The following is a 15,526-nucleotide window of genomic DNA, read 5'->3' as shown; positions in this document are numbered from 1 at the left end:
TTATCCCAAGGTCAAAGCAGTGTATAACATCTTTATACCTTATATTATTTTTAACGTTTTGCCATTTTTAATAAATCGTGACATCACAAATAAAGATAGATGTTTTGGTCAACAACTAGCCCCTAGGTAGAAACACCCTAAGGTTGTAATAATCGGATCTAACGAGAGCCGGTCAATAGTACCAAGTGCCATAAAGCCACAGTGGCTTCTAACTTTCAACTACTGACGAGAATGATGAAAGACAGCAACAGCGAGTATCACAAAATGTTATGGTACAGTCGAATCTAGCTCTGAACGACTGGCGAGAAGATCAGAAGCCAATCAGCAGTAATAAACACGGAATAGAGTTTCTCAGTCCGAACTGAAGAAATAATTAAGTATCTTATATAAAGCACTTATAACTGAAAGTATGAAACACATTTAGTGGCATTGCGGTGCAAACCTTGGTATTTTGAGTCCAACGTCTATTCTGAAGTTTGTTAAGTAATATATATATATATCTAGAGTTGGCAAAGGATGACATTGATCAGATGTTTTTCCTTTAATATCTCACTTCGAAATTAGGGGATGCTACCGCAGAGAGCCATTAACAAGTTTTATATAAAATTCAACAAAAAAGTTTGTTTGTTTGTTTGTTGTTGGAATTTCGCACAAAGCTACTCGAGGGATATCTGTGCTAGCCGTCCCTAATTTAGCAGTGTAAGACTAGAGGGAAGGCAGCTAGTCATCACCACCCACCGCCAACTCTTGGGCTACTCTTTTATCAACGAATAGTGGGATTGACCGTCACATTATAACGCCCCCGCGGCTGAAAGGGCGAGCATGTTTGGCGCGATGGGGATGCGAACCCGCTACCCTCAGATTACGAGCCGCACGTCTTAACACGCTTGGCCATGCCGAGCCTAGATGAGTTGCGTAAGATCTAATGGTTGGCGTGTCGGGTGTCGGACCTATAGGTTAGGAGTTCAGCACGTGATGTCGCTGAACACTTTTAGCTATGCTCAACCACATTATTCGGCCCGTGCTACTGGTTGACTGACTGACTCAATATGGATGACTATACATGATAGGTAAGATCCCTAATCTAAATGTGAAACCTATGTAGCTTAAACTGTTGTTCAAGTTGACTAATTATAGTTTAATTTAAACTTTGTGTGTGCTGTGTTGCGCATATATAGACATAGTTTTCGATGAGTGTTTAGGAACAATATAATCGTTTTAAAGCCTCTTATCGCCTTGTAAGTCCTGCACTGAAAATAAATAGTTTTTGGTTTTTTTTCAGATGTTGATCAGTAAATGTTTAGAACAGACACAGGTTTTTAGATGTTTGTCAACATATACCTAAACTTATTCTTTGACACTACCTCTTAATCCTTCATATTAGATAATAAATTTCTGATTTCATTCAGATATCTTTATACCTTTTAATCTATAAAAATCCTTTTTTATCCTTTGATTTTTCAAAGACGATTTTAGAAACTACTAAAATAACTACTATAATTTTGTCAAATTAAAGGCCGTTTTGAATATAATATGCATTTCGAGTAAACATTTTGTAAAATACGTACAGTTTATATACACACGCATATAGCAAAAAAAGAAAAACAAGAACTTTAATATCATTATTCAAATATGTAAGGCTATCGGATTATACCACCACAACTGTACTGTTTGTACAATCAATTTATTAAACTTATACGGGAAATGCGTGGCCCTAATATATTAAAATGACTATACCGAAACTACAGTTTTTTTATGACGTACTTAATGGCCAGAACATCCAACAAACAGCATCAATTAGTACAACAGAACAGCTCTACAGCCCAATCACCCAATAAGCATAATTAGTTAGTACAATGCAACAGCTTTGTGGTCCAATCACCCAATAACCACAATTAGTTGGCAAGGAAAGGAAACTCATAACAAGCGTTCTCAGCAGGGAATCTTCAGAGAAAGAGAGCCCCTTTAATCAAGTGTTTCGGCTCTTAACTTAATTACACTCTAGGGAGAACGGTTCACACTCTAAGATCAGCCGAATGTTCCCCTGGTGATTTTTTCACGTAATAATGTATGAACTCTGGCCCATTGAATTACTAGATATTTGGAACCATTCGTATCCTATTTCTTAACCTTTCTGCCACAGGTTCCATTGGAATTTACGATAGTTTTATTCCTCGTAACACAACTCTCCAGTTTTTATCATTTTGATTTGCCCATTTGCAACGTGAGTCCTTCTGTACTGTTTCTGCCAATTATTTGGCATTTTTTATCTCATATGTCTATAATGTTCGAGTAATTTCATTAATTCATAGACGGATGTGCTGAATAACCCTAATACCGCCAGTTCCACAACGAGCAGTTGTGTCGTAGCCCTGGCTCCGGATTTGTTTCATAGGTTCCTCATACCTCGCCAGTTTGTACTCATGAGTTTCACTAATTCTTGGCTCATATGGCACTGTCAGCTCAATAATTCAGCTATACAAGTTTATAAAAATAATATTCATTTTTTTCTACTGCGTAAGGATGTTTTACAAATTGAAAAGAAATAACTCTTACTTAGATCAAATTTACAACAAATATCACAGAATTTGTTTCGGTCTTTTACACAGCTATATCGAAAAAAATGTCAGAGTGCATGCACAAACAAATACTGTCCAAAAATGACACGTCATGCGGCCTGTTAACTGTTTATATAATAGTGGTGTGTTTCTCGTGGGTTTTAGAACGATCAGTAAGACTTTAGTGTCACGATTGATCAACATTGGTTGTCAACATTTTAAGCATGATAAAGTGTTATCTGATTTCAATGAAAATGATTCACTTATGTAAAAGTACATATGACGTTTTGTGAAAAATCTGTTGGTAATGAAGAAAGAGAAAAAAAAAGAATTTCTTTTTCGGATTTAGTGTACAGAAATTACTGCAAAACCTTTAAAAATTTCAAGACAGTAAAACAATCGAAGGTCTGTATTGTCTCTAACTCTTGGCTTCTCCCTATACCTGGTGCAATATAAAAGTGTTTTACGGTCAAATCACCAATAAAAAGAATTAGTTAAATAAACTGAAATTTAAACACTCTGTGGTCAGATTACCAAATAAATACAATTAGTTAGTATAATAGAAGAATTTCGTGGCCTAATCACTCACTAAAAACAATTAGTTTATAAAGAAGAAGAGTTTTATTGTCTTTATTGAATATTTAGACCGTAAAACTCTTCTTCTTAATCAACTAATTTGTATTTGATGAGTGATTAGGCCACGAAACTCTTCTATTATACTAACAAAAGACCTATTTTTATTGTATAATTAATTGTGCTTATTGGGTGATTTGGCCCAATCACTCAATTGGTTAGTACAATAAAGCGTTTTACAATTCAACACTCATAAACATCAGTACATATAGAAAAGCATTATAAAAGAATCACCCAATAAGCCCAATTAATTTGCTTATTTAATATAACAGAAGAGTTTTGTGGCCCATTCATCCAATAAGCACAATTAGTTCTACTATAGATGAGGGTTACACCCCACTAACCGCTTAAAAATAATTAGTACAATTAATTCATTTCGCATGTAAACTAATTATTTCCATTTCATGCGCTTTAATACAGATAATGTGATGAAAATGATTATGAAAACTTATATTAAAGTCCACCAAAGATGCCAAAAAAGTGTTTGTTTTAGAATTAATACAAAGATGCCTTCACAGATATTTAAAAAAAAAAATTATTTTTGGCTCTGTGAAACTTTGAACGTGTTGACTACTGTTGAAGCTGACTCTTACCGTGACATTATAGCTAACAGAAAACTATGCAACATGAAAACAATAACGTTATTCACATGTTCTAATAATGAGCTGACTGTAGTATAATGTTTAGGGACAACAAGGGCAATCTCGGATGCTAAACCTTCTAAACTAACTTAAACCTATTATATAAATAAATACAAATCTTTAAATCTGCCCTTATTATTCATACAGTTAGTTATCACGCTTTCTCTTAGAGTCACTTAAATTTACTGTCTCCGCAACATCCGAAGTCAACCTATTCCAGAGGCCAACCACCCTGTTAATTAAATAAAACAGTCTTAACTGAAGATGACTCAACCATTAGTGAGTAAGTTTTGCAAAATCAGTTGCGTCAATTATCCTGAACTGAGAGAAAACTTCTACTTCATTGAGATTCACTTTAAGTGCTTTCGTTTAAGATTCTTTGTGTTACGTGTCTACGGCTTGACATTTCTCAACTAAAGGTTAGTTTGTTCAGACATACAAAATTTCTTTTAAGTGCTGCCATCTACAAGTGGTGGGTGGCTTTAAAATGTGGTATTTATTGATAAATATTTGTAAATTGATTTAAATCAAGTTTCAGAATGACAAATTTCACATAAGTCGCTTTAAATAATTTGGGGATTGTTCGAGAATGATGAAATCTCTTATAGAGATTAACAACACATGTTAAGTTGTAAAAAGAAGATAATTTCCTAAACATTACTTCTATTACTATTAAAATCTTTAACTTATGTCTGTAACGACTGAAGTCCTTAATCTATATTTGCTAACAATGAAATGTTTAAAATTACGCCTTTTTCAGATATGTTTTCTGATCTACGACTACTTTCAGTGAAATATTTAGCATAAATTTCTTTAGAAATGGAGTTTTAACGTACAGTTGTTACCACATCTCTCCTGTTAATAAAGTTCTTTACTTGTTTCTATTGTGAATGAAATAAGTAAGATGTAGGTGGTAAAAGTGGTAAAATACAATTCTGATTAGAACAAACAAGAAAGCTGGGAAAAAGTTCTATGACAGTACGAATCATGACTAGTCCGTCTGCCTTTAAGAGTATTCTAATACAGTTCTGATAACAAATTATCCCTAGGCTTTCTCCAAGAACGTTCCGATACAATAAGAATAACAATTGGTCTGCAGCTTTTCGGGGGTGATCTCCTACGACACTGATTACAATGATTCTCTGCGCCTTCAAGAAGGTTCTAACACAATATGATCACAAATGGTCTCTGAGTCTTCAAACATTCTTATGCAGTATTATCACAATTGATTTGCATCCGTTTAGAAATATTCTTAAACAGTGTTGATCATAACTGGTCTACAGTAATTCAGAGCTATTTTCCTACAATGCTGATTACAGATAGTCTACACCAATTAAAATTTTTTGTCATACAGTGCTGATCACAACTGATTACAGCAATTCAGGGTTGTTCTCATACAATGCTGATCAGAACGGTCTCTAGGCCTTTAAGAAGGTTTTAATACAATACTAATATTGGTCTGTGGACGTTCAAGACGTTTCTAACACAACATGCTTCCAACTGATCTTTGGGCCTTCAGGGATGTTCTATTATATTAATGAACATAATAACTCAAAACCTATACTAATCACAGTTGATTAAAGAACCTTAAAAAATCCTTTAATACTATAGTGATTACAACTTTCATGTTAACTGTAAAGAATATTTTAACTCAGAACAAAAACATTACCAATACGTTATTCAAAGTCATAATGGCTACATCTCATATTGCTATTTCTCTCTTCGTTAATTTATTGTTTAATATTCATAAAGAACATGAGCAACGTTTTATATATAACCAATCACACTCAATTTATTGAACTTGAATGTACTGAACCTGTATTTTCTCATAATTTTACTGATTTGTTTAGAGCCAATCAACTACTTATAAGCAGATAAATAAGATTTATTTAACATGCTACATGAACCCATCCGTTAAGTTTGTTAATTTATAAACTCTTATCAGCCAGAATATCTTACATATTACAGTATGTCAAGTTATAATTCTATTTGCTACAGACAATCAACTTATTATTCTACTGAACAAAACTAGTTAAGTTAACTGTGTATGTTACTAATAAAATTGCACCTAGTTACCATTATATTATCTCAAGTCGATCAAATTATTGTTAGATTGGCTAAAGGTCAGTGAACAATCAACTTAATTTATTCGCTACAGTTTATTTGCGTATATTACAGATAAAAGGAACTCAAGGTATATAATGACCACAGCCAATGAATCCATCCTACTGATTAGTAATATGTTCGAGAACAAAATTACATGGGTGGTCTTTAATCACTACTTTTATCTGTTGTGAAATTCTCTTAAAGGCTGGCCAGAGGTTCTCGGAGGTTTTTGGATTTGATCCAACCTGTAAGATAGGAAGTTGCGGGTGAAGTTAATTGTCTGATAATAAAAAAAAAACAGCTAATGAAACGTATTTCGATATCCTGACCAAAAGAATTTAATTAAAATATTAGTGAATAACGTCAACATTTAAGGCATAAATAAAGGTTTTTGCATCATTTCAAAACACTCAGTAAGTCGTGCACAAAACGTTCACTCTATCTGTAAATGCTTTAAGTAATTATCTGTACCGCCCTAGTCTAGCCTATATAAGTTATTAGTTATTACAATCGTGCTTTTACATTGAAGTTATAGTAAGCTTACTCTTTTTAAAAATGCCAGTTACGTAGTAAGTATTGTTTTCATATTACTAGCTTAATATAATTCTGTCAACCCATTGTTAGAGAATGACCACTCGGCCTATTGAATAAAATAAATAATCAGGTAATTCTTTATTACCAATAACCAACCCCTTATTAAAAGAAAAGAATATAGAATTATTTTGCTCAACTATTTAATAAAAAAATCATAACTAGTTTATCAGGCAAATTATATATGAATACACCACAACTTATGCAAGTATACTATTCATAAAACTATACTAGGAACCTATTCAACAATGGAATGTATACATAAACTTAAAAGGACTTATTTCCATGTCACAAACTTCAGTTTAAATTATAAACGTTAAAGTATTGCTCATTAATATTCTATTCACAATTAAAGAAAATTGATAACTCAGTCGTTCGAGGAAGGCAAAACGTTAATTTCAAAAGAATAACTTGGAAAAAATGAGAAATATTTATAACACGTCCGTGTTATCAGCATGGGTTATTATAGTATTATAGGTATCTATGAAATAACCTAAAATCATATAACGAGGATTCACACTTCTGGCTTAACCTCACGTTGCTTTTAAACAAGGCAATTCAGACTTCCGAAGAACGTCAGCAATCATTTTAATTTTGATTATTGGTGTGTAAATATTAACTCTAATAATTGTTGTAGTTTTTACATTTTCAGATTAGCATGAACATAAAATATTTATTCGTTTCCACACTAGAGCAATTCTAAGAATAATTTAGATATTGTGCAAAACTATTTTAAGATATTAATTTTCATCGTTTTATATCAGTAAAAGAATGCGCGCATGTGTTTGTAACAATTTGAATTTCATCATTAAGAGCAAACGACGTGAAGTCATAAATGATTACGATGGAATTGACAATATTATTGCTGTAGGAACTGTTGTGGTTAGTATAATAATATTATATGATAATAACATTTAGAGTCGCAACTCTGGGAGATTTATTTGGTGGTGGTGACAGTGTTTCAAAATCCAAGTTTCCTGCAGAGCTCTCCAAATAATGGATATCATCTCCTGACACTTGTAGACATAATATACCAACAAGTGAGAAACGAATAAATGTCATGCCAGTTATGGAAAATAATAAGGCACTCAAGTACAGCAACTTTAGTTCTAAACATTAGTTGATTTTACCGTAATACTGTGCATGTGTAAAATAATACTAGTCCATTTATCCTTACTGATAGGTATGTGTCATGTAATAATTGATTTATGCTTACCGACACTTACGTTTCAGATACCACTAGTTGCTTTATTCTTATTGTTATTATATGTGTATGTACCACATAATAATAATTGATTTATACTTACTACCATATATTATATATCTCACATACCACTAGTTGCTTTGTTCTTACTGTTATGTATGTGTCACACAATACTAGTTGATTTATAACTACCATTACATATGTGTCATAGTAACACTAATTGATGTGTCTCTTAGTATCAAGTTGTTCTACTGGTTAAAAGAAGAAATAAGAACTCCGTTTCGTTTATTGAAATATCTTTTGATGTTTAATTCAACGACCAATGAATACAGAATTACTGTACATAATGAGTATCTTTTAAATATTATTTAGCATGGCAAAAGCCGGAAAAATACGAAAATAAAATAAAACGTAAATCAGAGTAATTGTTTATTTTTTTATCTTTACCTGGCAGCTCATTACTTTACCTCAAGAAAAATGTAATAACCACGAATAAGATTTGAGATGGAAAAAATTATTCAGTGAGTTAGTAAAATCTATTTAATTTAGAGTAAAGTTATCGTAAGCTCAAGGAGATCGGAGTTAACTTTGCAAGCATATGACATTTCATAGAAAGCTCTTAGGATCGTGGCAACCCTAGAGAACCGTGCATTATCTTAGACAATCGACTATTTGTTTCTTAATGTTCGTAATCAGTACTTTCCTATTTTTGAATTATCTGTTTATAATTATTCGTGTGTTTGGTTGTTCAGGTTAAAGTGTGGTTCCAGAACCGTAGGACTAAACATAAACGACAAGAAGAGGAAGATGGAACTTTTTCAAACGACCAGAAACATGAACACAATGACAACGCCGACACCGACTCCAAGTCTTCCAGTCTTGTCAGTCTTCCAACCACTGTGTGATTTTTCTTAAGAGATTTGTAACCTACTGATTTGATCCACTAGATGGTACTTACATCTAGCGCCAAAAGTCTACTGTGTGATCGTTTTAAGTACTTGTTGAACTGTTTGTATCAGTAACTAGATGGGGTTTTTCATCTAGTACCAATGTCCATCGTAAGGCAAACCATTAATGATTGGACTGCTGATGAACAGAAGCATAGATAAACTTTAAGAGCGGGTTGTCCTTCCTGCCATTTGTTCATCTACTGTCACCTGAATAAATCAACTATTTTATTTTTAAAAAATAATAAAATAAACAATGCAGGTTACCTCTAGGAAATGATCTTATACGACAATATGTATTTTGTTCTACCTATTTCCGTTTATTTTTCGAGGAAACATGAGATTAATTAAAATATAAGGATTAATATTACATTATCAGCATAAATATTTATCTATAACAACCGATTTTATTCGCTTCTATTATAGATGACAACTGTGACCACAGTTTTTAATTCATTGGCCCATCGTATTGCACCACTTTAGACTTTCATTATCGAAAATACAGAAAGTGGTAGCTTCACAGTTCTTCAGTTGTATGCTTCACATTAATATTCTAAACAAACAAATAGCAAAAATAAAATTAATGGTGAAATAAACATGGCATCGCACGAAATATTAAATGGTTTTAAGAAGCAGGTCTAAAACTATTCACATTTGTCAAATATGACTATGATTGGATAAGAGAAAATATATACAAGGTTAAATAAAAGTAAATGCTGTGTAGTTTAGAGTTAGTTAGTGGACTTCTGACACCACAGATTTCTTCAATATAGATTATCGTCTTAGGAAGGAAATTACTCGTCATGCTCTAAATTATGTTAACACCAAGCTAAGTAATCATGATTTTGAATAACTTAGATTATTTATTAATGGCTAAAAGAAGCCAGTAAATATAAGCGCATTTAATATGGTTGTTCTATCATGTTACCTACCGAGAACAAAATTTAAATGATTCTCTTTGTGTTTTCTTATAGCAAAGCCACATCGAGGTATATGCTGAGTCGACCGAAGGGAAAAATTTAAATGAAGGCGATTCTGTACATTGAGAAGTACAATAGTGACCGTTAAGTATTTGTTAAATCTTGTTATCACGATGTAATAACCCACAATTTTATTCTTTTGTGAACGTATTTGTTAACATCTGTCTTGTAGTTTTGATACGATTTGTATTTAACTAACATTCACTGATGACTCTATCTCAAAATAAAAACATCTCTCAATGTTTAATTTTGTTTCAATAAACGCGAGTTTCAGGTGTTTAGAGAGCAGAATTATTATCAGTAGTTCTCTGTGGCTTGTTGGCAATAAATTTCAACAACAAATGGACAAACAAACCAAACGTATGTGCAAAAGAATCGTTACACTATTGATTTTTGCAACTGTATCTAATGTTTTAAGTAATTGTCCCTTTTTTCATCAAAGTCTAAACAAGCAGGTTCATTTACTTTAAAACACTCTTCGAGAAGGAAAATTAGTCTGCTTTATTGTGAAACTCATTTTAGAAATCGTTCATTACGTCGTAGAAGATTCAAATATTGTGACATCATTTCACACAAACTGAACTACACAACAAATGATTCGTAAACAATTACATAAGCAAACTTGTCATAAGTACAGCTTCTAAAAACAACTTACTTTAGCACTGGCACTATGTAAGCAATCTACTTAACATTCACATTAAAGTTAAAAAGAAAATGAGACAATCATGTATATTCAACAGCGAGAAACATTTGAAGACTTAATTTTGGCAAAACTACAGTATTTTAAGTCATGATCGGATTTATTACGCTTTATACAAATGATAGATATATGTTAGTACATTATAGTGCTTCAATAATAATAACAATTAATACAAATATCTTTGTTACATCGTATAATCAAATTCTGATCCAGTAAATATTTCAAATATAATCTCGATCGAAATTACATTTGTTGACAATTAGAATAATAAAGGTATTCCCTCTTTCCGAGGTAATAAAAGCATATCTTTTAACCCAAATTAAGACAAACCATTATTTATCACTCCATACGTAGGTATTTTCTTTTATCTAGAGTTTTAAAACATTTCATGTCATTCATAAAAATTAAGAACATTCTTTACAACTTAGAATAATATTAATAAATATTCCCTGTAACTAGGAAAGTGAAGTAACTTGTTCCAAATAACAATACGAGCATCTCTTTTTGACTAATAGTCAGGCAATTTCTTAATAAGAAATATAATGAGAATGTACTGTTTCTAAGAACAATGAAAGCATTCCGTTATAATAACAAGGATTCTAATATATCTTGCTACCCCTGAGTTTTCTTGTTTAATAATGGGAATGACATTCAGAAAAAACAAACATTCCTTGAATATTGAGAATAATTATAATGTGCTTGTTTTTTAGTGTATAATATATCATATAAAGGATGTTGTTTGTTTGTTTGTTTTGGAATTTCGCGCAAAGCAACATGAGGGCTATCTGCACTAACCGTCCCTAATTTTGCAGTGTATGACTAGAGGAAAGGCAGCTAGTCATCACCACCTACCGCCAACTCTTGTACTACTCTTTTTACCAACGAATAGTTGGATTGACCGTCACATTATAACGCCCCCACGGCTGAAAGGGCGAGCATGATTGGCGCGATGGGGATGCGAACCCGCGATCCTCAGATTACGAGTCGCAGGCCTTTATGCGCTTGGCCATGCCGGGCCAGATCTTGAAAGGAAATTAATGTTTATAAAATTCATTAAGACGAACCCAGTGGAGGATATACACCATGTAGATAAATAGCCTTACTGAAAACTAGATGTGAGATTCCAGCTTTAATTCTCAGAATACTACAGCATATATTTTTCTAATAGTATTATTTCACAAACCTATTGGATTGGATGTGTGTTTTTTAACGTTTGGCTTTGTAACCGAGGTCGCTTTTATACTTGTTTCTAAGAGTTACTTCTTAGCGATCAAGTTTACTAGTTTTATTCCAACGATCTGTTACGCGGCAACTGTCTCTTAAAGCATGATATATGTTTTACTTGACCTTGTTTATTCTCGTTCACCTTCGGTATTTATTAAATTACTATCTTTAAATAATCTATCCATCAAACGTTATTCGTACTTGAAACAGAAGTACTAATCTCCATATAATTTTCTCTTTTTATGATGTTAATATGAGATAAAGATAAAAGATTAGATAAATAAAGGCATTGAAAAGTAATTTATACTGGGCGTTCTTAGATACACAGTGGACACCTTATTTGCCACACATGCCAAAAGAGAAGTTCAGAAGCATTTCCTAGAACGAATAAAAATAACGTTATATGTCGACAGGCTTTTATCGATATATGATGAGCGTAGATTCGGGAGATTCGTCAGCACAAGAGGCTATTATAGTTATTATTTTTATTATTTTCTTTTACCTTTCTTTATTGTAAATCAATTCAGATGCAACAGTGTTGAAATACTTCTTTTTGTCTCGGTCTATGTACAGAGGGTTGAATACGTTGTATTAAAACGATTTAGAATATGCAAATCAGCAAGTCACTTGACAGTAACAGCCAATATAAGGACGCAGTGGAACAGGACGTGTCCAAACTTTTTCATTTCGACAAACATTTTCATATTACTTAATATTACGCCGATAATGTGATGTCCCCGAAAATTAATTGCTTTTTAGAAGGATATGTAACAACCTTTTCCTACGCAAAATATTCAGACACTCAAATAATATGAAGTTGTTTAGTCGATATTTATAGTTTAAAGACCAGTATACTAGCTGGAATTAGATAATAAAACATGGATCAGCTTCGATAACCATGACCATCCAAAAAGAAATCTGTGACAGGCCATACCTCACACATGATACGGAATATATAGAAACCTTTTCGAAAAGAAATCACGCTGCAGCATTATTTTCAAGATGCAGGATTGCCAGATAAAGTAAAAATTTGAACTGTAACGACGTGGTTAGGCTTCAAAAGCATTCTAATATAACGTATTTGTAATATTATTTCGCAGGTCTTTTGAGTTTCGAATCCTAAAACGCCTAAAACTAACCATATAAATTAATAATCGTACACAAATATACTTAAATTTGTTTTAAAATAGTATCTTATTTTATTCTATGCCAATACGTTTTCGTATTTATTTTTATCGCAAGTACTCCTTACTTAGATTGAAATAATAGCACTTACATGTGCTAGAATAAAAATAAACAAACATTGATGTTCAAACATAATGATAACGTTTATTCCTAACTTCTAATATATAAATTGCTGCTTTATTAATTTAGTGTGACAAAAGTCTGTTGCATATTGACTACCAGATCTCAGACGAATCCTTGCTCTTCATTATGACAGTATCTGTGCATATTGGTGGTCTGAGAGAGAAAAATCATTGAAGAATTTTTACCCTTATTAAATATGCTGCAGCCCAGAAAATACAAAAGAAAAGTTAATCACTCTGATGACGACAACAGTTATGACCAGAATGTAGTTTGGAATTCACTTGTGTGCAGCAAAAGTAAATTCAGCAAGGTTCAAACTATAGATGGCGAAGAATGTTGCTATTACCAATGCATGTGACACTTTCCGTTTTGCATGGTTTGAGCAGCATTGCTGTAAGACAACGGATACTTACTGAGAAAGAGGATAGATGAAGAAGTAATGGAAACTGAAATCAATTATGACAAGAGTCACTGAGACCAAGAAAGATTGCAGAAGACATGGCCACTGGTAAACGTCAAAAGTATTGAGTGGGTGAAAATGTCATTAAGTTAAACACAATGAAGATTCTCAGCAAGATATGGAAGGAAAACTTGGGCCTTGTCAATGTTTAGAACAGATGAACTTGGAGAGACAGACACTAATCACAAAAACGGATAACTTTATCAGAAAAGGTGTAAATGCATGAAGCTGTGTTCATTCAGAGCAGAATATACTCTTAGCAAACTTTCTAAACTTCATCATAAAATTAAAGAGAGGTTTTGTCCAGAAAACAAGGGTAAAAATCTCTGAGAGATAAGAAAGCTCACCTGATGTTGACCAATATTTTAGGCCAAAGCGACATATATTTTTTTTGATATATGGTTTAATTTAACATGCTGTATAATTGAATTTAAAAGTAAACCATCTATCTGATGAGATGTAACCTTTAAGCATTCTTGTGAGAACTCCGGTTATGTCGTTAATAAAATCGTAAGTAAACTAGGGAAAAGGGAAAAAATGGAACCGAGAGTATAGTAGTAAATCGAAAGTCTGGAAGAAGGAAAGTAGAAGCATGGAAATGAAGCAAGCTTAAACATATGTGGAAATGACAAATACAACTTAAATTAGATATAAACTGGCCATAATTACTAGAAACATCTTAAGGAGATTATTAGAGGCATTAGAGGCAACAGTTCAGATAGAATTTTGCAGTTCCTAATTCGTAACAACGATCACAAGAAGACGCTCGGCCAGCAAAAACCATTACTTTTAATTGCACTTTATTATTATTATTTATCTTAAATATGTATATTTAATTTTTTATCACCAAACACATTAATAAATGTTCTGCGACGGTCTCATCAATTTGACTGAAAACAGTCTGTTCTTTGATTGGTGCTAAGGCCATCTAGCATATATATAGATAAATAAAAGTTGGAAAAATATGTTTTATTTTAGTAGAATAAGGTACACCAAAACTAGAATAATGTGATAAAAATCTCCATTTTACAGTATCACAGTATTGAACCGTCTGCTCAACAATTATACTGTTATTTCTTAACCCTAAATGGTGTTTAAGCAATACTCTCAGCTTTGAAAGGTGAAAGTGAATTTCACAGCTTTTACAAAATGTTACTAACATCCGAATGCAAAGTGAACTTCACAGGCTTTGAATAATGTCTAAGGAATGTTCTCAATTAATAAATTAGAACTCCAACCTTGATTGTGAGCCAGCTATTGTTTAATTATATATATTTTTAAATTAGTAGAGACATTTAACCTGAAATACTGAATATTCTTAACTGTCGCACAAAGCTACTACTCTTTTAAAAATTTAAGTAATTTCATAAGCTTTAGTTTTACGTAAATGTTTTAATTTCAATGAGTAATATTTTCAAATCGAGAACGTTGCATTTCGTTTCGGGCTTCTTCCTTCCTGTTTAAGGTACCATAAGGTAGAAGAACGTTGTTGTAAATTACAAAGAGCGTATAAAGGTTCTTACTGTTAAAAAAGCCGTATAACGCTTTTCCCCCCGCAACCATCTGCTGCATGGGTGAAAGCATGTAAGTAAATGGCAATAATCAACGTTTATTAGTATGCATACTGTATCACAATCACTAACCATCTGGTAAAGGCGTTTCCAAATCATTTGTCGAAAATGAATTCCCTCGTCCACTGAGTTAATAATAATTATCACCAACGCCAAGATGACTACGGTTATAATTTATATGAAGACGTATGTTCCAAAGATGTGTAATAAAATTTAAACTTCAAGCTGCAACAGTTCTATTTGTGAAGGAATCATAAATTATTGTTTGACTATGAAAAGCTGACGACATATTTTTTATTCTAGATAAATTAAAGTTATGTAGAATGAGTTCTGTGACTTAAAAAAGAAAGTTGGCCTTTACCCAAATATTGGCAGATCAACCTGAAGAAAAAGATGACTAGTCTTATCATCAAAACAATGTTTTGACATATTAATAAAATTATCCTATCCAAGCTAGAGAGATGATTAAAGGATGTATCAATTAATTTTAAAATGTTCGAAAGAAGATATAATAAGAATAAGTTGCTCCTAAATATGCAAAGTACAAAATTATACTTTATTGTTTCACTAAAATAAATTTACAATAATGTGTTATTTGCTTGT

The 15,526-nt window shown here is 32.4% G+C and overlaps 1 protein-coding gene across 1 annotated transcript in view; it reads left to right on the top strand.

The window, feature by feature from the left end:
• The window catches only part of LOC143244672 (homeobox protein EMX1-like), a 66,775-nt gene extending 56,868 nt beyond the window's left edge, over window positions 1–9,907 (top strand). The window contains exon 3 of the mRNA XM_076489769.1: window positions 8,486–9,907. Within this exon, the coding sequence (XP_076345884.1) occupies window positions 8,486–8,638 (153 nt within the window). The 3' untranslated portion in view covers window positions 8,639–9,907. The remainder of the gene's footprint in view (window positions 1–8,485) is intronic.
• The last annotated feature ends 5,619 nt before the right edge of the window (window positions 9,908–15,526 follow it).

Source organism: Tachypleus tridentatus, chromosome 2 (genome assembly GCF_004210375.1).
Source record: "Tachypleus tridentatus isolate NWPU-2018 chromosome 2, ASM421037v1, whole genome shotgun sequence".
NCBI lineage: Eukaryota > Metazoa > Arthropoda > Merostomata > Xiphosura > Limulidae > Tachypleus > Tachypleus tridentatus.
Note: the sequence above shows the minus strand (reverse complement) of the source record. Positions and strands in the feature narration are given on the sequence as shown.